Source organism: Ranitomeya variabilis, chromosome 8, assembly GCF_051348905.1.
Source record: "Ranitomeya variabilis isolate aRanVar5 chromosome 8, aRanVar5.hap1, whole genome shotgun sequence".
NCBI lineage: Eukaryota > Metazoa > Chordata > Amphibia > Anura > Dendrobatidae > Ranitomeya > Ranitomeya variabilis.
The window spans coordinates 154,798,044-154,825,323 of record NC_135239.1 but is presented as its reverse complement, the minus strand read 5'-3'; the positions used below and the strand labels follow the sequence as shown (position 1 = coordinate 154,825,323).

At 44.1% G+C, this 27,280-nt stretch overlaps 1 protein-coding gene across 2 annotated transcripts in view; it reads left to right on the top strand.

Moving 5' to 3' along the window:
- Positions 1 to 27,280, top strand: part of MEI1 (meiotic double-stranded break formation protein 1) — a 1,359,645-nt gene that overhangs the window by 1,304,613 nt on the left and 27,752 nt on the right. For both annotated transcript variants that reach the window (XM_077277434.1, XM_077277433.1), the window contains one exon: positions 2,574 to 2,680. In XM_077277434.1, the coding sequence (XP_077133549.1) occupies positions 2,574 to 2,680 (107 nt within the window). The remainder of the gene's footprint in view (positions 1 to 2,573; positions 2,681 to 27,280) is intronic.

Below are 27,280 nucleotides of genomic sequence, written 5' to 3'. Positions count from 1 at the left end.
ACATGTTATAATGAGAACCGAGTCAGTTCTTAAAGGGGTAGGGGCAAGCACCAGTCCTTAGAACCCCTTACACTTACCGAACACCTGCATAGTGAACCTGGATACCTGGAGCGCTCCCAATAATCAGCTGCATGTGTCCTGGCTGTGTGACAGTCACTACACATGCATGGATAGTCTGTTTGTTGTGTAAGTTCAGGAGTTAGTCTGCTTCATTACTGGGTTTAGAAAGATGTGCAGTGGGTACTCTTTAATTGGATAGACAACTTTCTGCCTCTTCAGGCAGAGACTCAGTTACTGAGGACTGCTATTCTCCAATGGTGCATTTTTCTGTGTCGAAAAACACAACCTTTTTGTTTTGTCCTAAGTTTGCTGGTATTAGGCCGCCTATATAATCAGGGACTCTGATGTCTAGTTAGTTCTCTGTTTTATGCCTGGACTTAATAGTTTGGCATTTATTTTGTACACCAACAATAAAGAGCAGGAGAAATACTGTTTTCACTGAACATCTGTGTCACAATCTCTGACTGCATTTAATCCTATTTTGCTTACTGCTCCGGAGCTAATCTTCAACAACATACAATTGCATTGTCGTTTTTGCATCCTCACACCTGCACATTCATTTAAAACTATAGGTAGCCCTGACCAATCTTTCTATTTTTTATTTTGTCTGTTATTTTATATAATGTTTAAATAATTTTATGCATAAAATGAAAAAGAAACAGATTAAATTGTACAGTATCTTACTGACTGAGTTATGACATTTGATTTTATTCTTTGCATATCGAGAACATTGGACATATTATTACTCCTCACAGTTTATTATTATCACTTATTATTTATGCAAACTAGAGAAATTAAATAAATCAATAAGGTTATAGTAATCCAAAGACTAGTACTCGCAAGAAACTTATATCCAACCGGATAATAGTAGATAAAATTAATTTTTATTAAACACTTATATTAAAAAACTTTAACCACACAGCAAAAAATACATACAACCGTGCTCACTACAACTGTCCCTCACACTGTAAACACTGATTTTCCCTGCCTATACAGCGGAGGTTGGCACCCTAGTTAAATACGAGAGAGGCGCCCCCGCTCCTCGACGGCTAATCCTATTACTCCTGCACAGATTTCTGGGAAAAGTGAAACAATTATGCCCCAATCTCACGCAGCAGGAAAGCTGAAAAAAAGACAGTAAATGCCTGATGAAGCATTTAATAGACAGTGTGAGGTAGAGTGATGCCGTTACCTAAAGTGCAAACATATAGTGCATAAAACACACAAACAATATAACTGTAACTGTTCCCTGTTCTGTCAAATCCTACCTAACTGTGGGGGTTGGCACCCTACTGTGCAGCGGAATTGGCGCCCCCACTCAACGAAGGCTCACCCTGACGGTGACCCTATCACTGCAAACCCCAGCTGTTAGATATACAGTCTCGTAAAAGTCATTAATAGGGGTAGGTTCAAATAACAAATCAATATGATATACAGTATACGCCACACATCTAATACATGATATACCAATCATTAGGTTCTTAGATATATACCCGACTGGGAACCAACAAAATGACAATCATTAGTGTAGGTAGGTTAGACTCAGTGTTGAAATGCAGTCCAGATACAAAGCCGCACACCCAAAGCATGATACGGAACAGTGCCAGTTATAGTCATAAGATACTCATCATAAATGATGTTCTTGAGGACCCATGCCTCACGCCTCTTGTCATTGTCATTGTGATTGTCATTTTGTTGGTTCCCAGTCGGGTATATATATAAGAACCTAATGATTGGTATATTATGTATTAGATGTGTGGCGTATACTGTATATCATATTGAATTGTTATTTGAATCTACCCCTATTAATGACTTTTACGAGACTGTATATCTAACAGCTGGGGTTTGCAGTGATAGGGTCACCGTCAGGGTGAGCCTTCGTTGAGTGGGGGCGCCAATTCCGCTGCACAGTAGGGTGCCAACCCCCACAGTTAGGTAGGATTTGACAGAACAGGGAACAGTTATAGTTATATTGTTTGTGTGTTTTATGCACTATATGTTTGCACTTTAGGTAACGGCATCACTCTACCTTACACTGTCTATTAAATGCTTCATCAGGCATTTACTGTCTTTTTTTCAGCTTTCCTGCTGCGTGAGATTGGGGCATAATTGTATCACTTTTCCCAGAAATCTGTGCAGGAGTAATAGGATCAGCCGTCGAGGAGCGGGGGCGCCTCTCTCGTATTTAACTAGGGTGCCAACCTCCGCTGTATAGGCAGGGAAAATCAGTGTTTACAGTGTGAGGGACAGTTGTAGTGAGCACGGTTGTATGTATTTTTTGCTGTGTGGTTAAAGTTTTTTAATATAAGTGTTTAATAAAAATTAATTTTATCTACTATTATCCGGTTGGATATAAGGTTCTTGCGAGTACTAGTCTTTGGACACTTATTATTTATGAAAAGATTCTGTATGTGATAGCAAGAAAACAATTGTTTCCTATTATTTGTCCAATACAATTTATTGTGTACAAAAAGGCTAACTCAAACATTTAATTTTAATTATTTTTTGTCTAGCACGTCATGCGGCATCACAACCATGGAACAGATTTGTGCTCCTTGTGTCTGTAACTTGCAAAGAAAATGGCTATTTACAGCCAGGAGTGCTTCGGCTTATGGCACTGGTAAGTAGTTTGGAAACATTAATAACTTAGTCTTCTTAGAAGTGTTGAGAAAATCAACAAAATTAACATTTAGAAAATTCAATAGGTAATCTTTGTTTAGAAACTAAAGACATATTCCTTTTTTTAGTGATTTATCTTTATAATAAAAATACTTTCATAAGTAAAACTAAAACAAATGTTCTCAATTAGCAAATACACTAATAAAAATGGATCTCAGCAATCGGCACTGGAACATCATAAACACTCGTGTGGCGTGATCAACGTGGACTGGATGGACATATCACTGAGATATTATTTTCAGCAACATTTTTGCCCTGCAAGGACTTTAGCAACTTCACAGTATGCCTTTCAGAAGAACAAAAGAAAATAAAAAAATATTCAGAATTGAGTCCTCAGTGGTTGATACCTTTTAATGGATAACTGAAAAGATGGTATCAACCACTGAGGACTCTGAATTCTAAATATTTTTCTATCCACTGGCTAACACGGTACCAAGATATATATCTTTTCTGTACCAAGAGAAGATAAGGCATTCACCAACTGAAGGAAACTTGAGTAGACAGTGGGGCTGTGTTATAGGATTGTTTTGCTTAGCATGACACTTCTGCTGACTTAATTGATTCATGGCATCATCATGTTCTGGTGCCTATCCCTGTGGGCACCATGTGTTGTGAACTCTATTTTTGGGCTCCCTCTAGTGGTCACAAGCGGTACTGTGTAGTGTTGTCTTTCTGCAGGTTGGCAGCATCAGCTGGTTCGTTATCCTTGGTTGGTTTCCTATTTAGCTCACCTGGATACTCAGTTCCTTGCCTGCTATCAATGTATTCAGTGCTCTTCAGATTCCTTTTGACTACCTTGCTCCCAGTCTCTCCAAGACAAGCTAAGTTTTTGTTTGTTCATTTTTTGATTATCAGCATTCATCATGTTTCTTGTCCAGCTTGCTAAAATGTGATTTCCTCGCTTGCTGGTTGCTCTAGGGGACTGAGTTTCTCCCCCCACACCGTTAGTTGGTGTGGGGGTTCTTGAAATCTCAGAGTGGATATTTTGTAAGGGTTTTTTACTGACCGCATAGATTCCCTTTTCTATTTTCGGCTAGCTAGTATTAGTGGGCCTCATTTGCTGAATCTGCTTTCACCCCTGTGTATGTGCCTTCCTCTTACCTCACCGTTATTATTTGTTGGGGGCTTCTATATCTTTGGGGATTATTTCTCTGGAGGCAAGAGAGGTCTTTCTTTCTCTCTAGGGGTAGTTAGTTCCTCAGGCTGGCTTGAGACGTCTAGGATTTTTAGGCACGTTCACCGGCTACTTCTAGTGTGTTTGGATAGGTTCAGATTTGCGGTCAGTCCAGTTTGCCACCTCCCTAGAGCTTGTCCTATGTTTGTTACTTAGCTGGAGTTATTTGTGATCCTCAACCACTAAGGATCATAACAGTATAGCAGGCCCAAAAAGTGTTTAATGCATCGCATAAGTGGGATAAAAAGAAGACCTGAGTACATTTTTTTTTTTCTCCTCCCGCTTTTCCTTTGCTGCAGTCTGTTTAGCTTCTTTCATCCCCTTGAACTCTGGGTGGTTTTGTGCTCAGCTGCAGACATGAATATTCAGACTCTGACTTCTAGTGTGGATCATCTTACGGCACGGGTGCAAAGTATTCAGGATTTTGTTATTCATAGCCCTATGTCAGAACCAAAGATACCCATTCCTGAGTTGTTTTCTGGAGATAGATCTAGGTTTCTAAATTTTAAAAATAATTGTAAGTTATTTCTATCTCTGAGACCTCGTTCCTCTGGTGATTCCGCTCAGCAAGTTAAAATTGTTATCTCCTTGTTGCGTGGCGACCCTCAAGATTGGGCTTTCTCTCTGGCGCCAGGAGATCCTGCATTGCTTAATGTAGATGCATTTTTTCTGGCTCTTGGACTGCTTTATGAGGAGCCTAATCTTGAGAATCAGGCAGAAAAAGCGTTGCTGGCTATCTCTCAAGGTCAGGATGAAGCAGAGGTGTATTGTCAAAAATTTCGGAAATGGTCGGTGCTTACTCAATGGAATGAGTGTGCCCTGGCTGCAAATTTCAGAGAAGGTCTTTCTGAGGCCGTTAAGAATGTTTTGGTGGGATTTCCCACCCCTACAAGTCTGAGTGATTCTATGGCTTTAGCCATTCAGGTTGATCGGCGTTTGCGGGAGCGCAAATCTGCTCATCCTTTGGCGGTATTTTCTGAACAGAGACCTGAGTCTATGCAATGTGACCGAACTCTGACCAGAATTGAGCGACAAAGTCATAGACGTCAAAATGGGTTGTGCTTTTACTGTGGTGATTCTACTCATGTTATCTCAGCATGCTCTAAACGCTTAAAAAAATTCGCTAAACCTGTCACCATTGGTACTATACAGCCTAAATTTATTTTCTCTGTTACTTTGATTTGTTCTTTGTCGTCCTACCCGGTTATGGCTTTTGTGGATTCGGGTGCTGCCCTGAATCTGATGGATTTGTCGTTTGCCAGGCGCTGTGGTTTTGTCCTGGAGCCTTTGGAATTTCCTATTCCTCTGAGGGGAATTGATGCTACGCCATTAGCTGAGAATAAGCCTCAGTATTGGACGCAAATGACCATGTGCATGACTCCCGTACATCAGGAGGTGATTCGCTTTCTTGTTCTCCATAATTTGCATGATGTTGTCGTTTTGGGTCTGCCATGGCTGCAGGCTCATAATCCAGTTTTAGATTGGAAAGCTATGTCTGTGTCAAGTTGGGGTTGTCAGGGAATTCATGGCGATACTCCATTGGTGTCTATTGCTTCTTCCACTCCTTCTGAGGTCCCTGAGTTTTTGTCTGACTACCAGGATGTATTTGATGAGCCCAGGTCCAGTGCCCTGCCCCCTCATAGGGATTGTGACTGTGCTATAAATTTAATTCCTGGTAGTAAATTTCCTAAGGGACGACTTTTTAATTTGTCTATACCAGAGCATGCCGCGATGCGGAGTTATATAAAGGAGTCTTTGGAGAAGGGACATATTCGCCCATCCTCTTCCCCTCTTGGTGCAGGATTTTTTTTTGTGGCCAAGAAGGACGGTTCTTTGAGACCTTGTATAGATTATCGTCTTCTGAATAAAATCACAGTCAAATTTCAGTATCCTTTGCCACTATTGTCTGATTTGTTTGCTCGGATTAAGGGTGCCAGTTGGTTCACCAAGATAGATCTCCGTGGTGCATATAACCTTGTGCGCATTAAGCAGGGAGATGAATGGAAAACAGCATTTAATACGCCCGAAGGCCATTTTGAGTACTTGGTGATGCCTTTTGGACTCTCTAATGCCCCTTCTGTGTTTCAGTCCTTCATGCATGACATCTTCCGAGAATATCTGGATGGATTTGTGATTGTTTATCTGGATGACATTTTGGTCTTTTCTGATGATTGGGAGTCCCATGTGAAGCAGGTCAGGATGGTGTCTCAGGTCCTGCGTGCTAATGCTTTATTTGTGAAGGGCTCAAAATGTCTCTTCGGAGTACAGAAGGTCTCCTTTTTGGGTTTTATTTTTTCTCCTTCTACTGTGGAGATGGACCCAGTCAAGGTCCAGGCTATTCATGACTGGACTCAGCCCACGTCTGTTAAGAGTCTTCAGAAGTTCTTGGGTTTTGCTAATTTTTACCGTCGTTTCATCGCTAATTTTTCTAGCGTGGTTAAACCTTTGACGGATTTGACCAAGAAGGGTTCTGATGTCACTAATTGGTCTCCTGCGGCCGTGGAGGCCTTTCGGGAGCTGAAGCACCGGTTTTCTTCAGCTCCAGTCTTATGTCAGCCAGATGTCTCTCTCCCTTTCCAGGTCGAGGTTGATGCTTCTGAGATTGGAGCAGAGGCTGTTTTGTCACAGAGAAGCTCTGATGGCTCTGTGATGAAGCCATGTGCTTTCTTTTCAAGAAAGTTTTCGCCTGCCGAGCGGAATTATGATGTTGGTAATCGGGAGTTGTTGGCTATGAAGTGGGCATTTGAGGAGTGGCGACATTGGCTCGAAGGAGCTAAACATCGTGTGGTGGTCTTGACTGATCACAAAAATCTGATTTATCTTGAATCTGCCAAGCGCCTGAATCCTAGACAGGCTCGTTGGTCGTTGTTTTTCTCCCGTTTCAACTTCGTGGTCTCATACCTGCCTGGTTCGAAGAACGTGAAAGCTGATGCACTTTCTAGGAGTTTTGCGCCTGACTCTCCGGGAGTTTCTGAGCCGGCTGGTATTCTCAGAGAGGGAGTGATTTTGTCTGCCATTTCCCCAGATTTGCGACAAGTGCTGCAGAAATTTCAGGCGGATAGACCTGACCGTTGTCCACCAGAGAGACTGTTTGTCCCGGATAGATGGACCAGCAGAGTTATTTCCGAGGTCCATTCTTCGGTGTTGGCGGGTCATCCTGGGATTTTTGGTACCAGAGATTTGGTGGCTAGGTCCTTCTGGTGGCCTTCCTTGTCGCGGGATGTGCGTTCCTTTGTGCAGTCTTGTGGGATTTGTGCTCGGGCTAAGCCTTGCTGTTCTCGTGCCAGCGGTTTGCTTTTGCCTTTGCCTGTTCCGAAAAGGCCTTGGACGCACATTTCCATGGATTTTATTTTGGATCTTCCAGTATCTCAGAAAATGTCTGTCATCTGGGTGGTGTGTGATAGTTTTTCCAAGATGGTCCATTTGGTGCACTTGCCTAAGTTGCCTTCTTCCTCCGATTTGGTTCCTCTATTTTTTCAGAATGTGGTTCGCTTGCACGGCATTCCTGAAAATATTGTGTCTGATAGAGGATCCCAGTTTGTGTCCAGGTTTTGGCGGACTTTTTGTGCCAAGATGGGCATTGATTTGTCTTTTTCGTCGGCCTTCCATCCTCAGACTAATGGCCAAACCGAGCGAACTAATCAGACGTTGGAAACTTATTTGAGATGTTTTGTTTCTGCTGATCAGGATGATTGGGTGACTTTTTTGCCATTGGCCGAGTTTGCCCTTAATAATCGGGCTAGTTCTGCTACTTTGGTTTCGCCTTTTTTCTGCAATTCTGGTTTCCATCCTCGTTTTTCCTCGGGTCAGGTTGAGTCTTCTGACTGTCCTGGGGTGGATTCTGTGGTGGATAGGTTGCAGCAGATTTGGAACCATGTGATGGACAATTTGAGGTTGTCACAGGAGAAGGCTCAGCGCTTTGCCAACCGCCGCCGCGGTGTGGGTCCCCGACTTCGTGTTGGGGATTTGGTGTGGCTGTCTTCTCGGTATGTTCCTATGAAGGTCTCCTCTCCTAAATTTAAGCCTCGCTTCATCGGTCCTTATAAGATCTTGGAAATCCTTAACCCGGTGTCTTTTCGTTTGGATCTCCCAGCATCGTTTGCCATTCATAATGTGTTCCATAGGTCTTTGTTGCGGAGGTATGTGGTACCTGTGGTTCCTTCGTTGAGCCTCCTGCTCCGGTGCTGGTCGAGGGCGAATTGGAGTACGTGGTGGAGAAGATTTTGGATTCTCGTATCTCTAGACGGAGGCTTCAGTATTTGGTTAAGTGGAAGGGCTATGGTCAGGAGGATAATTCCTGGGTTGTCGCCTCTGATGTTCATGCGGCCGATTTGGTTCGTGCCTTCCACGCGGTTCATCCTGATCTCCCTGGGGGTCTTGATGAGGGTTCGGTGACCCCTCCTCAAGGGGGGGTACTGTTGTGAACTCTATTTTTGGGTTCCCTCTAGTGGTCACAAGCGGTACTGTGTAGTGTTGTCTTTCTGCAGGTTGGCAGCATCAGCTGGTTCGTTATCCTTGGTTGGTTTCCTATTTAGCTCACCTGGATACTCAGTTCCTTGCCTGCTATCAATGTATTCAGTGCTCTTCAGATTCCTTGTGACTACCTTGCTCCCAGTCTCTCCAAGACAAGCTAAGTTTTTGTTTGTTCATTTTTGGATTATCAGCATTCATCATGTTTCTTGTCCAGCTTGCTAAAATGTGATTTCCTCGCTTGCTGGTTGCTCTAGGGGACTGAGTTTCTCCCCCCACACCGTTAGTTGGTGTGGGGGTTCTTGAAATCTCAGAGTGGATATTTTGTAAGGGTTTTTTACTGACCGCATAGATTCCCTTTTCTATTTTCGGCTAGCTAGTATTAGTGGGCCTCATTTGCTGAATCTGCTTTCACCCCTGTGTATGTGCCTTCCTCTTACCTCACCGTTATTATTTGTTGGGGGCTTCTATATCTTTGGGGATTATTTCTCTGGAGGCAAGAGAGGTCTTTCTTTCTCTCTAGGGGTAGTTAGTTCCTCAGGCTGGCTCGAGACGTCTAGGATTTTTAGGCACGTTCACCGGCTACTTCTAGTGTGTTTGGATAGGTTCAGATTTGCGGTCAGTCCAGTTTGCCACCTCCCTAGAGCTTGTCCTATGTTTGTTACTTAGCTGGAGTTATTTGTGATCCTCAACCACTAAGGATCATAACAACCATGGTAATCAATGAACTTTTGACAAATGCTTGCTACATGATACTGCCTTATAAACCCAATATTTATAATCACTACTCAACATATATAATAATTCAGATTGTTGTACCTACTCACATCCACAGTCAGGTATTCTGATAATCTGTTCTGGAGTCTCATAGGATAGATGCCTCCATTTAAACCACCATGTATTGACATCCGCTCCTTCACAATACACAGCATTCAATGAAACATCTATAAGACAAATAGGCATCCAACCTTAGTGTAAAAAGGATTGATTTATGAGGTCCTATATGTTTTACTCACATAGATAAAACAGAGCTTTAGAATCATTTAAGAGTCCAAAAAACAGAACACCTCATGCAATATGCCTCACCCAAAGTTTTGTCATTCCAGCTTTGTTCATGCCATAAAAAATATGGTACTGGTACTAGGATACTTCTGTGCAAATCTCATCACTGTAGGATCCCCTGCTGTATTTCTGTTATGTGTTTAAGAAGTTAATACATGTAAAAAATTACTGGAATGATAGACGAAATCAAGGTCCATAGTCCCAAAAATAATGTAGGGAACTCCCAGTATAATTCAGACACAACTAAGAAAGAATTTAGTATGTAGATCCCAATGTAGATAGGGAATGGTGAAGAGGCTTATTTAATTAAAAAAATACATTTTTTTGAGAAGAGTCAAAATAATTAAAAGGCAACAATACAATGAATAGGACATGAGGACATGAGCTATGCGATTCCATCACTGCCGCGATCTTTATCAAAGCTACACACCACTGAGTAAAAAAACATTAAAAAGGACCTGACACCAATCAAATGTCAGATTTCCATCACATAATCAAAGGTCCATGTACAAAAAGTGCATGAATTAAACATACGGTATATAAAAACACACATGTATACCGCTACAAATTAATTACTTACACATATAAAAACTGCTCTATAAAACTGGCATGTTATTTATTCTATTTGGTGACGCCATAAAAAAAAATTAAAAACATGCCAAAAATGACGCTTTTTCATCATACTGACTCACAAAAAGTGAATAAAAAGCGATCAAAAAGTCATATGAAAAAAAATGGTGTTAATGAAAACGCCAAACCATCCTGTAAAAAAGAAGCCCTAATATGGCTCATTTGGCAAAAAAATATAAAAGTTACAGCTTTCAGAATATGACGATGCAAAAGTAAATTCATTTTTGTAAAATATTGTTTTTAGTCTGTAAAAAGAGCAAATCGTAAAAAAATATATAAATCTGGTATCGCTGTAATTGTACAAATCGGTCTTACAACTTTTATCACATGGTGAACGGCGCAATAAATAAAAAATAAAAACAATAACTGAATTTCTGGCTTTAGTTCCTTCTACAGCGTCGGACTGGGGTGTCTGGGGCCCACCAGGGGAATGGACTCTAGGGGCCCACCCTATAGCTATATGCAAATATCTGTCATTATAGTGGAGCATCGGCTGTAAAACACCGGCGGCTGCTGCACATCTACTGTGTGCCCCAATAACTGGGATGTATAATTTCGGTAGTTTACATTAATGGGGTTCTTGGTTAAAATAAGTTATCACCGATCCATGGGCTCCACAGGATTGGTGATCGCTTAGGTCCGACCATTAGAAACTGCACCGATCGGAAGAATGGGGAAGTTTTATCCCTGACAGGACACTTTTATCCCTATTTTAAAATGCAGCGGCAGGTGGGATTTTTGACCGCAGCTCCATTCATTCTCTTTGGGGCTTCCAGAAAAAAACAAGTGCAGCCACAGAGTGAATGAATGGATCAGTGATCTAGTCGGACATGCCACTCCAGTCTAATGGGGATAAAAAGTTCCACATTTTGCTGAGTGGGTCCAAGCAGTCAGACCCCCACCAATCAATATGTTATCACTTATCCTGTGGAGAGGTGATTACTTTTTTCTACAGGAAACCCCTCTAAGTGCATCTCCGCTACTGTGTACAAAGCATTAAAACTCTAATGGAAATAAAGAATCTTCTCCTAATTAATATCAGAGAGAACAAATGACCACCATACACAACACAATCCACTATACCAAGACCAATAATACTACATACAAGGGACAAATACCGCCACACCATGACCAGATCACATATTACCACCACATAGTGACCGAATAATATGACATATTAGGGCAGCACGGTTCAGAGGTTAGCACTTCCAGTAATAATGTCCTCATCCTGGGCCCCTTATTTAATGTACCCTCCCTGGGCCCCTATGTCCATCCCTATGGTCACTACCTTGCCCAACTACAGAGGGGGGGATTCTTCTCACCTTCTTGCGCTCCCCAGCATCCTCTTTTGGCTTCATATTCGGCGTGGTCGTTACAATGGCTGCTGACTGCAGCTGTGACAGGGCGCTCTGCTCTGTGACAGGCCGCGCGCTGACGTCACATAGCATTAACATTGAAAGGTCGCCGGCCTATCAAAGGCTGCAGGAGTCATTTAACAAAACTGCTATGTGACTTCAACACATGGCCTGTCACAGAGCAGAGCGCCCTGTCACAGTAGCAGCCGGTATTCATCTTGATGTGCGTTGTCGCCAGGGTCGGCTCCAGGTTTCCATGGGCCCCTTTAACACCCACGTAGTATATTGCCCAGCCACGTAGTATATTTCCCAGTCACGTAGTATATTGCCCAGCTACGTAGTATATTGCGCAGCCACGTAGTATATTGCCCAGTCACGTAGTATATTGCCCAGCCACGAAGTATATTGCCCAGCTAAGTAGTATATTGCACAGCCACGAAGTATATTGCCCAGCTACGTAGTATATTGCGCAGTTCCGTAGTATATTGCCCAGTGACATAGTTTATTGCCCAGTCACGTAGTATATTGCCCAGCCACGTAGTATATTGCCCAGCTACGTAGTATATTGCGCAGTCACGTAGTATATTGCCCAGTGACATAGTATATTGCCCAGTGATGTAGTATATTGCCCAGCCATGTAGTATATTGCCCAGTCACGTAGTATATTGCCCAGCCACGTAGTATATTGCCCAGCCACGTAGTATATTGCCCAGCCACGTAGTATATTGCCCAGCCACGTAGTATAATGCCCAGCCACGTAGTATATTGCCCAGCCACGTAGTATACTGCCCAGTGACGTAGTATATTGCCCAGTGACGTAGTATATTGCCCAGCCAAGTAGTATATTGCGCAGCCACGTAGTATATTGCCCAGTGATGTAGTATATTGCCCAGTCACGTAGTATATTGCCCAGTGACGTAGTATATTGCCCAGTGACGTAGTATATTGTCCAGCCAAAAAGTATATTGCGCAGCCACGTAGTATATTGCCCAGTGACGTAGTATATTGCCCAGCCACGTAGTATATTGCCCAGTGACGTAGTATATTGCCCAGCCACGTAGTATATTGCCCAGCCACGTAGTATAATGCCCAGCCACGTAGTATATTGCCCAGCCACGTAGTATACTGCCCAGTGACGTAGTATATTGCCCAGTGACGTAGTATATTGCCCAGCCAAGTAGTATATTGCGCAGCCACGTAGTATATTGCCCAGTGACGTAGTATATTGCCCAGTCACGTAGTATATTGCCCAGTGACGTAGTATATTGCCCAGCCACGTAGTATATTGCCCAGTGACGTAGTATATTGTCCAGCCAAGTAGTATATTGCGCAGCCACGTAGTATATTGCCCAGTGACGTAGTATATTGCCCAGCCACGTAGTATATTGCCCAGTGACGTAGTATATTGCCCAGCCACGTAGTATATTGCCCAGCCACGTAGTATACTGCCCAGTGACGTAGTATATTGCCCAGTGACGTAGTATATTGCCCAGCCAAGTAGTATATTGCCCAGTGACGTAGTATATTGCCCAGTGACGTAGTATATTGCCCAGTCACGTAGTATATTGCCCATTGACGTAGTATATTGCCCAGCCACGTAGTATATTGCCCAGCCACGTAGTATATTGCCCAGTGACGTAGTATATTGTCCAGCCAAGTAGTATATTGCGCAGCCACGTAGTATATTGCCCAGTGACGTAGTATATTGCCCAGCCACGTAGTATATTGCCCAGTGACGTAGTATATTGCCCAGCCACGTAGTATATTGCCCAGTCACGTAGTATATTGCCCAGCCACGTAGTATATTGCCCAGCTACGTAGTATATTGCGCAGTCACGTAGTATATTGCCCAGTGACGTAGTATATTGCCCAGTGATGTAGTATATTGCCCAGCCACGTAGTATATTGCCCAGCCACGTAGTATATTGCCCAGCCACGTAGTATACTGCCCAGTGACGTAGTATATTGCCCAGTGACGTAGTATATTGCCCAGCCAAGTAGTATATTGCGCAGCCACGTAGTATATTGCCCAGTGACGTAGTATATTGCCCAGCCACGTAGTATATTGCCCAGTGACGTAGTATATTGTCCAGCCAAGTAGTATATTGCCCAGTCACGTAGTATATTGCCCAGTGACGTAGTATATTGCCCAGCCACGTAGTATATTGCCCAGTTCCGTAGTATATTGCACAGTGACGTAGTATATTGCCCAGCCACGTGGTATATTGCCCAGTCACGTAGTATATTGCCCAGCCACGTAGTATATTGCCCAGTCACGTGGTATATTGCCCAGTCACGTAGTATATAGCTCAGTTCCGTAGTATATTGCCCAGTCACGTGGTATATTGCCCAGTCACGTAGTATATAGCCCAGTTCCGTAGTATATTGCCCAGTGACGTAGTATATTGCACAGTGACGTAGTATATTGCACAGTCACGTAGTATATAGCCCAGTTCCGTAGTATATTGCGCAGTCACGTAGTATATTGCCCAGTGACATAGTATATTGCCCAGTGATGTAGTATATTGCCCAGCCACGTAGTATATTGCCCAGTCACGTAGTATATTGCCCAGCCACGTAGTGTATTGCCCAGTGACGTAGTATATTGCCCAGCCACGTAGTATATTGCCCAGCCACGTAGTATACTGCCCAGTGACGTAGTATATTGCCCAGTGACGTAGTATATTGCCCAGCCAAGTAGTATATTGCGCAGCCACGTAGTATATTGCCCAGTGACATAGTATATTGCCCAGTCACGTAGTATATTGCCCATTGACGTAGTATATTGCCCAGCCACGTAGTATATTGCCCAGGCACGTAGTATATTGCCCAGTGACGTAGTATATTGTCCAGCCAAGTAGTATATTGCGCAGCCACGTAGTATATTGCCCAGTGACGTAGTATATTGCCCAGCCACGTAGTATATTGCCCAGTGATGTAGTATATTGCCCAGCCACGTAGTATATTGCCCAGTCACGTAGTATATTGCCCAGCCACGTAGTATATTGCCCAGCTACGTAGTATATTGCGCAGTCACGTAGTATATTGCCCAGTGACATAGTATATTGCCCAGTGACGTAGTATATTGCCCAGCCAAGTAGTATATTGCGCAGCCACATAGTATATTGCCCAGTGACGTAGTATATTGTCCAGCCAAGTAGTATATTGCCCAGTCACGTAGTATATTGCCCAGTGACGTAGTATATTGCCCAGCCACGTAGTATATTGCCCAGTTCCGTAGTATATTGCACAGTGACGTAGTATATTGCCCAGCCACGTGGTATATTGCCCAGTCACGTAGTATATTGCCCAGCCACGTAGTATATTGCCCAGTCACGTGGTATATTGCCCAGTCACGTAGTATATAGCTCAGTGTCATGAATCCCCAATGGCTAGGGATAGCACAGGATAAGCAAGTATAATAAATATCGGACGAGCTCTAGGGTGATGGAACGTGGGCTGACCGCTGCCCTACGCCTGACAAACGCAACTAGAGATAGCCAGGGAGCGTGCCTACGTTGGTTCTAGACGCCACGCACCAGCCTAAGACCTAACTAGTACTGCAGAGAAAACAAAGACCTCACTTGCCTCCAGAGGAATTAACCCCAAAGATATAGTTGCCCCCCACATGTATTGACGGTGAAATGAGAGGAAGGCACATACATAGAGATGATGTATATAGCTTTAGCAAATAGAGGCCCGCTGAAAACTAGAAAGCAGAATGACACAAAAGGGGACTGAGCGGTCAGCAAAAAACCCTAATCAAAAAAAACCATCCTGAGATTACAAGAACCCATGTGCCAACTCATGGCACATGGGGAGAACCTCAGTCCACTAGAGCAACCAGCTAACAAAGAGACATTCTAAGCAAGCTGGACAAAAAACCAAACAACTGAAAATCAGCACTTAGCTTATCCTGAAAGATCTGGGAGCAGGTAGGCAGGAACCAAACAGAGCACATCTGAACACATTGATAGCCGGCAAGGGAAATGACAGAGAGGCCAGGTAAAATAGGAAACACCCAGCCTCTGATGGACAGATGGAAACCAAAGGCCGCAACCCACCAAAGTCACCCAGTACCAGCAGTAACCACCAGAGGGAGCCCGCAAACAGAATCCACAACAGTACCCCCCCCTTGAGGAGGGGTCACCGAACCCTCACAAGAACCCCCAGGGCGATCAGGGTGAGCTCTATGGAAGGCGCGGACCAAATCAGTCGCATGAACATCGGAGGCGACCACCCAGGAATTGTCCTCCTGACCATAACCCTTCCACTTAACCAAATACTGGAGTTTGCGTCTGGAAACACGAGAATCCAAGATCTTTTCAACAACATACTCCAATTCTCCCTCCACCAGCACCGGAGCAGGAGGCTCGACCGAAGGAACAACAGGCACCTCATACCTCCGCAACAACGACCGATGGAACACATTATGAATAGCGAACGATGCTGGGAGATCCAAACGGAAAGATACAGGGTTAAGAATCTCCGAGATCCTATAAGGACCGATGAACCGAGGCTTGAACTTAGGAGAAGAGACCTTCATAGGGACAAAACGAGAAGACAACCACACCAAGTCCCCAACAAGAAGTCGGGGACCCACGCGGCGACGGCGATTAGCAAACTGCTGAGTCTTCTCCTGAGATAACTTCAAATTGTCCACCACCTGATTCCAAATGTGATGTAGCCTGTCCACCACCACGTCCACTCCAGGACAATCCGAAGACTCCACCTGACCAGAGGAAAAACGAGGATGAAACCCCGAATTACAAAAAAAAGGAGAGACCAACGTGGCCGAACTAGCCCGATTATTAAGAGCAAATTCGGCCAGTGGCAAAAAAGCAACCCAGTCATCCTGATCAGCAGAAACAAAACACCTCAAATAAGTTTCCAAGGTCTGATTAGTTCGCTCCGTCTGGCCATTCGTCTGAGGATGGAATGCAGACGAGAAAGACAAATCAATGCCCATCTTGGCACAAAACGTCCGCCAAAATCTAGACACAAACTGGGATCCCCTGTCAGAAACGATATTCTCCGGAATCCCATGCAAACGAACCACGTTCTGAAAAAACAAAGGAACCAACTCAGAGGAGGAGGGCAACTTAGGCAAGGGCACCAAATGAACCATCTTAGAAAAGCGGTCACACACAACCCAGATAACGGACATTTTCTGTGAAACCGGGAGATCAGAAATAAAATCCATGGAAATGTGCGTCCAAGGCCTCTTCGGGATGGGCAAGGATAACAACAACCCACTAGCCCGTGAACAGCAAGGCTTAGCTCGAGCACACACTTCACAAGACTGCACAAAGGTACGCACATCCCTAGACAAGGAAGGCCACCAAAAAGACCTGGCCACCAAGTCTCTTGTACCAAATATTCCAGGATGACCAGCCAACACAGAAGAATGGACCTCGGAGATGACTCTACTGGTCCAATCATCCGGAACAAACAGTCTTTCTGGTGGACATCGATCCGGTTTATCCACCTGAAACTCCTGCAATGCGCGTCGCAAGTCTGGGGATACGGCGGACAATATTACCCCATCCCTAAGGATACCAGCAGGCCCAGTGTCTCCAGGAGAGTCAGGCACAAAACTCCTGGAAAGAGCATCTACCTTCACATTCTTTGAACCTGGCAGGTATGAAACCAACGGGATCCATCTCAATAGTAGAAGGAGAAAAAATGTACCCCAAAAAAGAAATCTTCTGGACTCCGAAGAGACACTTTGAGCCCTTCACAAACAGAGAATTGGCCCGCAAAACCTGAAACACCTTCCTGACCTGTAGAACATGAGACTCCCAGTCATCAGAAAACACCAAAATATCATCCAAATACACAATCATAAACTTATCCAGATATTCACGGAAAATATTGTGCATAAAGGACTGAAAGACTGACGGAGCATTGGAGAGTCCAAAAGGCATTACCAAATACTCAAAATGGCCCTCAGGCGTATTAAATGCGGTTTTCCACTCATCACCCTGTTTTATCCGCACCAGATTATATGCACCACGAAGATCTATTTTAGTGAACCACCTAGCCCCCTTAATGCGAGCAAACAAATCAGTAAATAATGGCAATGGATACTGGTATTTGACTGTAATCTTATTCAGAAGGCGATAATCTATACAAGGCCTCAGGGAACCATCTTTTTTTGCCACGAAAAAAAAACCTGCTCCCAGAGGGGACGAAGATGGACGAATATGTCCCTTTTCCAAGGACTCCTTAATATAATTCCGCATAGCAGTATGCTCTGGTAGTGACAGATTAAATAAACGACCCTTAGGGAACTTACTGCCAGGAATCAATTCTATAGCACAGTCACACTCTCTATGGGGAGGGAGCGAATTGAGCTTAGGCTCCTCAAAAACATCCCTATAATCCGACAAAAACGCAGGGATCTCCGAAGGAGTAGATGAAGCTATAGAAATCGGAGGTGCATCATCATGAACCCCGTGACATCCCCAGCTTAGCACAGACATTGTTTTCCAGTCCAAGACAGGATTATGAGTTTGTAACCATGGCAGACCAAGCACTAGTACATCATGTAAATTATACAGTACAAGGAAGCGAATCACCTCCTGATGAACGGGAGTCATGCGCATGGTCACTTGTGTCCAATACTGCGGCTTATTCATAGCCAATGGTGTAGAATCAATTCCTTTCAGAGGAATAGGAACTTCCAGAGGCTCTAGACTAAAACCGCAGCGTTTAGCAAATGACCAATCCATAAGACTCAGGGCAGCGCCTGAATCCACATAGGCATCGATGGAAATGGAAGACAGTGAAAAAATCAGAGTCACAGACAAAATGAACTTAGACTGCAGAGTATCAATGGCAAAAGATTTATCAACCCTTTTTGTGCGTTTAGAGCATGCTGATATAACATGAGCTGAATCACCACAATAAAAACACAAACCATTTTTCCGCCTATAATTTTGCCGTTCACTTCTGGACTGAATTCTATCACATTGCATAGTCTCAGGTGCCTGTTCAGAAGACACCGCCAACTGGTGCACGGGTTTGCGCTCCCGTAAACGCCGATCAATCTGAATGGCCATAGCCATAGACTCATTCAGACCTGTAGGCGCAGGGAACCCCACCATAATATCCTTAATGGCCTCAGAAAGACCATTTCTGAAGTTTGCAGCCAGGGCGCACTCATTCCACTGAGTAAGCACCGACCATTTCCGAAATTTCTGACAATATATTTCCGCTTCATCATGCCCCTGAGAGAGGGCCAATAAAGCCTTTTCAGCCTGAATCTCTAGGTTAGGTTCCTCATAGAGCAATCCCAATGCCAGAAAAAACGCATCCACACTGAGCAATGCAGGATCCCCTGGTGCCAATGCAAATGCCCAATTCTGAGGGTCGCCCCGTAGGAACGATATAACAATCTTGACCTGTTGAGCAGGGTCTCCAGAGGAGCGAGATTTCAAAGAGAGAAACAATTTACAATTGTTCCTGAAATTCAGGAAGGTAGATCTATCTCCAGAAAAAAACTCTGGAATAGGAATTCTAGGTTCAGACATGGGAGTGTGAACAACGAAATCCTGTATGTTTTGAACCTTTGCCGCGAGATTACTCAGGCTGGAAGCCAAGCTCTGGACATCCATGATAAACAGCTAAGATCAGAGCCATTCAAGGGTTAAGAGGAGGTAAGAAGCAGCTAGACAGCAATTAAGGGCTAGGCAGCAAAACTCTGAAGGAAAAAAAAAATAAAAAAAATTTTCCTTGAACACTTCTTTTTCTCCTGCTTCAGCCCAAACAATTAACACTTTGTGGGCCGGCTATACTGTCATGAATCCCCAATGGCTAGGGATAGCACAGGATAAGCAAGTATAATAAATATCGGACGAGCTCTAGGGTGATGGAACCTGGGCTGACCGCTGCCCTACGCCTGACAAACGCAACTAGAGATAGTCAGGCAGCGTGCCTACGTTGGTTCTAGACGCCACGCACCAGCCTAAGAGCTAACTAGTACTGCAGAGAAAACAAAGACCTCACTTGCCTCCAGAGGAATTAACCCCAAAGATATAGTTGCCCCCCACATGTATTGACGGTGAAATGAGAGGAAGGCACATACATAGAGATGATGTATATAGCTTTAGCAAATAGAGGCCCGCTGAAAACTAGAAAGCAGAATGACACAAAAGGGGACTGAGCGGTCAGCAAAAAACCCTAATAAAAAAAAACCATCCTGAGATTACAAGAACCCATGTGCCAACTCATGGCACATGGGGAGAACCTCAGTCCACTAGAGCAACCAGCTAACAAAGAGACATTCTAAGCAAGCTGGACAAAAAACCAAACAACTGAAAATCAGCACTTAGCTTATCCTGAAAGATCTGGGAGCAGGTAGGCAGGAACCAAACAGAGCACATCTGAACACATTGATAGCCGGCAAGGGAAATGACAGAGAGGCCAGGTAAAATAGGAAACACCCAGCCTCTGATGGACAGATGGAAACCAAAGGCCGCAACCCACCAAAGTCACCCAGTACCAGCAGTAACCACCAGAGGGAGCCCGCAAACAGAATCCACAACAGCTCAGTTCCGTAGTATATTGCCCAGTCACGTGGTATATTGCCCAGTCACGTAGTATATAGCCCAGTTCCATAGTATATTGCCCAGTGACGTAGTATATTGCACAGTGACGTAGTATATTGCCCAGTCACGTAGTATATAGCCCAGTTCCGTAGTATATTGCGCAGTCACGTAGTATATTGCCCAGTCACGTAGTATATTGCCCAGCCACGTAGTATATTGCCCAGCTACGTAGTATATTGCGCAGTCACGTAGTATATTGCCCAGTGACATAGTATATAGCTCAGTTCCGTAGTATATTGCCCAGTCACGTGGTATATTGCCCAGTCACGTAGTATATAGCCCAGTTCCGTAGTATATTGCCCAGTGACGTAGTATATTGCACAGTGACGTAGTATATTGCCCAGTCACGTAGTATATAGCCCAGTTCCGTAGTATATTGCCCAGTGACGTAGTATATTGCCCAGCCACGTAGTATATTGCCCAGTGATGTAGTATATTGCCCAGCCACGTAGTATATTGCCCAGTCACGTAGTATATTGCCCAGCTACGTAGTATATTGCCCAGCTACGTAGTATATTGCGCAGTCACGTAGTATATTGCCCAGTGACATAGTATATTGCCCAGTGATGTAGTATATTGCCCAGCCACATAGTATATTGCCCAGTCACGTAGTATATTGCCCAGCCACGTAGTATATTGCCCAGCCACGTAGTATATTGCCCAGCCACGTAGTATACTGCCCAGTGACGTAGTATATTGCCCAGTGACGTAGTATACTGCCCAGTGACGTAGTATATTGCCCAGTGACGTAGTATATTGCCCAGCCAAGTAGTATATTGCGCAGCCACATAGTATATTGCCCAGTGACGTAGTATATTGCCCAGCCACGTAGTATATTGCCCAGTGACGTAGTATATTGTCCAGCCAAGTAGTATATTGCCCAGTCACGTAGTATATTGCCCAGTGACGTAGTATATTGCCCAGCCACGTAGTATATTGCCCAGTTCCGTAGTATATTGCACAGTGACGTAGTATATTGCCCAGCCACGTGGTATATTGCCCAGTCACGTAGTATATTGCCCAGCCACGTAGTATATTGCCCAATCACGTGGTATATTGCCCAGTCACGTAGTATATAGCTCAGTTCCGTAGTATATTGCCCAGTCACGTGGTATATTGCCCAGTCACGTAGTATATAGCCCAGTTCCGTAGTATATTGCCCAGTGACGTAGTATATTGCACAGTGACGTAGTATATTGCCCAGTCACGTAGTATATAGCCCAGTTCCGTAGTATATTGCGCAGTCACGTAGTATATTGCCCAGTCACGTATTATATTGCCCAGCCACTTAGTATATTGCCCAGCTACGTAGTATATTGCGCAGTCACGTAGTATATTGCCCAGTGACATAGTATATTGCCCAGTGATGTAGTATATTGCCCAGCCACATAGTATATTGCCCAGTCACGTAGTATATTGCCCAGCCACGTAGTATATTGCCCAGCCACGTAGTATATTGCCCAGCCACGTAGTATAATGCCCAGCCACGTAGTATATTGCCCAGCCACGTAGTATACTGCCCAGTGACGTAGTATATTGCCCAGTGATGTAGTATATTGCCCAGCCACGTAGTATATTGCCCAGTGACGTAGTATATTGTCCAGCCAAGTAGTATATTGCGCAGCCACGTAGTATATTGCCCAGTGACATAGTATATTGCCCAGCCAAGTAGTATATTGCGCAGCCACGTAGTATATTGCCCAGTGACGTCGTATATTGCCCAGTCATGTAGTATATTGCCCAGTGACGTAGTATATTGCCCAGCCACGTAGTATATTGCCCAGTGACGTAGTATATTGCCCAGTGACGTAGTATATTGCCCAGTCATGTAGTATATTGCCCAGTGACGTAGTATATTGCCCAGCCACGTAGTATAATGCCCAGCCACGTAGTATATTGCCCAGCCACGTAGTATACTGCCCAGTGACGTAGTATATTGCCCAGTGACGTAGTATATTGCCCAGCCACGTAGTATATTGCCCAGTGACGTAGTATATTGTCCAGCCAAGTAGTATATTGCGCAGCCACGTAGTATATTGCCCAGTGACATAGTATATTGCCCAGCCAAGTAGTATATTGCGCAGCCACGTAGTATATTGCCCAGTGACGTAGTATATTGCCCAGTCATGTAGTATATTGCCCAGTGACGTAGTATATTGCCCAGCCACGTAGTATATTGCCCAGTGACGTAGTATATTGTCCAGCCAAGTAGTATATTGCGCAGCCACGTAGTATATTGCCCAGTGACATAGTATATTGCCCAGCCACGTAGTATATTGCCCAGTGACGTAGTATATTGCCCAGCCACGTAGTATATTGCCCAGCCACGTAGTATACTGCCCAGTGACGTAGTATATTGCCCAGTGACGTAGTATATTGCCCAGCCAAGTATTATATTGCGCAGCCACGTAGTATATTGCCCAGTGACGTAGTATATTGCCCAGTCACGTAGTATATTGCCCAGTGACGTAGTATATTGCCCAGCCACGTAGTATATTGCCCAGTAACATAGTATATTGCCCAGCCACGTAGTATATTGCCCAGCCACGTAGTATATTGCCCAGTGACGTAGTATATTGCCCAGCCACGTAGTATATTGCCCAGTGACGTAGTATATTGCCCAGCCACGTAGTATATTGCCCAGCTACGTAGTATATTGCGCAGTCACGTAGTATATTGCCCAGTGACATAGTATATTGCCCAGTGATGTAGTATATTGCCCAGCCACGTAGTATATTGCGCAGTCACGTAGTATATTGCCCAGCCACGTAGTATATTGCCCAGCCACGTAGTATACTGCCCAGTGACGTAGTATATTGCCCAGTGACGTAGTATATTGCCCAGTGACGTAGTATATTGCCCAGTGATGTAGTATATTGCCCAGCCACGTAGTATATTGCCCAGCCAAGTAGTATATTGGGCAGCCACGTAGTATATTGCCCAGTGACGTAGTATATTGCCCAGCCACGTAGTATATTGCCCAGTGACGTAGTATATTGTCCAGCCAAGTAGTATATTGCTCAGTCACGTAGTTTATTGCCCAGTGACGTAGTATGTTGCCCAGCCACGTAGTATATTGCCCAGTCACGTGGTATATTGCCCAGTCACGTAGTATATAGCTCAGTTCCGTAGTATATTGCCCAGTCACGTGGTATATTGCCCAGTCACGTAGTATATAGCCCAGTTCCGTAGTATATTGCCCAGTGACGTAGTATATTGCCCAGTGACGTGGTATATTGCCCAGTCACGTGGTATATAACCCAGTTCCGTAGTATATTGCCCAGTGATGTAGTATATTGTCCAGCCAAGTAGTATATTGCTCAGTCACGTAGTATATTGCCCAGTCACGTGGTATATTGCCCAGTCACGTAGTATATAGCCCAGTTCCGTAGTATATTGCACAGTGACGTAGTATATTGCCCAGTCACGTGGTATATTGCCCAGTCACGTGGTGTATAACCCAGTTCCGTAGTATATTGCCCAGTGACGTAGTATATACAGAACAGAGCCAAGTAGTATATTCTGCAGCCACGTAGTATATTCCTCACTGTCACGTCACCTGATTTCCTGAGGACCCCTTCCCCACTGTGTCACCTAATTTCTTGAGGGCCCCCTGTGTGCCCCTTTGGGGCCGTTCCCCAGAGGTGAAATGGTGGGAGAGGTGACCCCACAGTAAATTAGGAGACAGTGGGGAAGGGGGACCGCAGGAAATTAGAAATTTTGTATGGGGGCCCGGACCCCCACCTTGTGTCACCTTTAGATTGCAGCGGGGCCTCCCATTTATTATTATTATTATTATTATTATTATTTATTGTTATAGCGCCATTTATTCCATGGCGCTTTACAAGTGAGGAGGGGTATACGTAATAAAAACAAGTACAATAATCTTGAACAATACAAGTCATAATAGGTACAGTAGGAGAGAGGACCCTGCCCGCGAAGGCTCACAATCTACAAGGGATGGGTGAGGATACAGTAGGTGAGGGTAGAGCTGGTCATGCAGCGGTTTGGTCGATCGGTGGTTACTGCAGGTTGTAGGCTTGTCGGAAGAGGTGGGTTTTCAGATTCTTTTTGAAGGTTTCGATGGTGGGCGAGAGTCTGATGTGTTGTGGTAGAGGGTTCCAGAGTAGGGGTGATACGCGAGAGAAATCTTGTATACGATTGTGGGAAGAGGAGATAAGAGGGGAGTAGAGAAGGAGATCTTGTGAGGATCGGAGGTTGCGTGTAGGAAAGTACCGGGAGATGAGGTCACAGATGTAAGGAGGAGACAGGTTGTGGATGGCTTTGTACGTCATGGTTAGGGTTTTGTACTGGAGTCTCTGGGCAATGGGGAGCCAGTGAAGGGATTGACAGAGGGGAGAGGCCGGAGAATAGCGGGGGGACAGGTGGATTAGTCGGGCAGCAGAGTTTAGAATAGATTGGAGGGGTGCGAGAGTGTTTGAGGGGAGGCCACAGAGCAGGAGGTTGCAGTAGTCAAGGCGAGAGATGATGAGGGCATGGACTAGGGTTCCCATGCCATAACTTTCTCAGTGGCTGTGTAGAACTATGCTGCAGGGTGCAGGCTGCCTGCAGGCATATTTTACTGTAAGCTACACATAACATTAGTGTACTGCATTACATTAATACTGACCGGACCCTCAGCTCCAGCCTTTCCGACTCCGACTGTAAGATATTGCAGACAGTGTGCCTGTGCTGCTTGGGCAGGACAGCCGAGCCGGCCAATCACAGCACAGCTCATTGTCTGAGGTGTGCTGTGAGGTCACACAAAGAAAACTAATGCTGATTGGCTGCATGTCAGCCAATCAGCATTAGAAAACCGTAGTCCACACACAGTTTGGAAGATGATGAAGAGGAGGTGGAGTCTAGATCATAATGCTGCAATGCATGGTATGGTATGTGACTGGTGGTGGTGGTGGGTGTGCAGAGCGGCGAGCCTGAGCCTGTTGTGTGCGGTGCGTCAGTGTGTGAGTGAGTCTGTCTCTCTCCTCTCTCAGCTCAGCCTCACACAGTCAGTCAGCTGTTCCTCTGACTGTGCTGGCTGGCTGAGAGGTCGGCATGCACACACCCGCACGCTGCGCACGGGCCGCTCTTATGAATGATCAGTAGCATAGATAGCAGCACCAGCACAGTCGGCAGCAGAGCAGACAGTAGCCAGCGCAGGCACTGAGTGAGGTGATGAATCATGTGATGTCATGTGAAGAAGGAGCTGCCGCGCGGCTGCACTTCTTCACATGATCACATTCACGTCAATTCTTCCATACAGCCTGTGCGCGGGGCCCCGGATGATGCAGCCTGGGCAGGAACAAATGAAGGAGGCAGGCAGGGCCTGGGGGCGGGGCCCACCGGAGGATTCTCCGGTGTCCCGGTGCCCCAGTCCAACACTGTCCTTCTATGTCTGAAAAATCTGACTAACAAGCGATCAAAGAATATTATGTATTACAAAATGTTACCAAAAAAATCTACAACTCGTCCTGCAAAAAAAATAAGCCCTCATACAGCTCTATTGGCCAAAAATTTAAAAAGTTACAGCTCTCAGAATATGGAGACAAAAAACCTACTTTTTATAAAAAAGCATTTTTACTGTGTGATAGCAGTAAATAAATTGAAGAAAAAACGTTCGAGCTCTTCTTGATAAAATTCTTGACTTTATTTCATGCGATTAAAATACAAACAGCCCCTCAAACAACGCACAGGAGGACATGAGCTATGCGTTTCCATCACTGCCGCGATCTTTATCAAAGCTACACACCACTGAGTAAAAAAACATTAAAAAGGACCTGACACCAATCAAATGTCAGATGTCCATCACATGATCAAAGGTCCATGTACAAAAAGTGCATGAATTAAACATATATAAAAACACACATGTATACGGCTACAAATTAATTACTTACACATATAAAAATTAACAAAAAATCAATAATAATAAAATAGGGTGCATTGTGCCTTGATTTTAGTAATGAAACATGTTCTCGTTCCTTTTGTTTAGAGCATCTGGAAACCTAGGTCCCAAATTGAAAATCCATAATGCGTCACGGGTAAGTAAATTTCTCCTAATATCCCCACCCCGCAAAGGACTTTTAATTCTTTCTAACCCTGTTACCCATAAGCAAGAAATGTTGCGTGAGTGGCAATTAATGAATTGTTTAGCCGCTGATGATATATTGCGATTCCCACTAGTGTGATTTAATATATCATACAAATGTTCCCCTATACTTGTCTTTGATTTCCTCGATGTGCAGCAGACATATGCCTTTTTACACATATTACAATCAATTTTGTATGTAACGAAGCACGTATTGCAATTAATAAAATCTTTAATTTTGAAAGAGGCAGTGTTGTCATAATTGTAAAAATTTTGGAATTAACCATTTGTTTGCAAGTTCTGCAATTCACAGCACCATACTTATAGCTGACTTTGCAACTCAACCAGGTTTCATGTTGTATCCTGGAACGATACATACTTGGTGATAATATATTACCCAAAGTTGGTGCTCTTATTGATACAATATTACATCCATGTTCATGTATAGTTGCCAGAGTGGGATCCTCATATAATATGGGAATAAATTTGTTAATGATATTTTTAATCTTGGGGAGTTGAGGAGTATACTGAAAAGAAACAAATGGTTTAATATGAGATTCCTGTCTCCTCAAAGTCATCTAATTCGATTGTGGGGAAATAAGCTCTTCTTGTTCTTTCACCAAAACTACACTGAGGGCCCTATTTAGCATCCAATTAGGATAACCCCTCTGTTTCAATTTGTTACAAGATTTCTTTAAATCAGTGGTCTAATAATTATTATTATTGCAGTTTCTTTTAATTCGGGTGAATTCCCCAACAGGAATGGATTTGACTGTGTGTTTTGGGTGACTGCTATTAGCATGCAATATTGTGTTGCCCGTCAAAGGCTTAGAGTATGTTTTTGTAGAAATTAATTGATTGGGTTCTCCTCACAATTCAAGATCCAAAAATGAAATTTGATGTTTATTATAAACATGAGAAAAGCGGAAATTATAATCATTAGTGTTAATGTAATCTTCAAAACTTTGTATGACAGATACATCACCCCTCCATATGATTAAGGTATCTTGGATGTATCTGCCATACCAAACAATGAAAGGTGTAAATTGATTGCATGCTGAAAATAGAAAATGAAATTCCCAAAAAGCCATGACTAAATTAGCAAGTGACGGTGAAAATTTTGCCCCATTGCAACTTCGGTACACTGCAAATA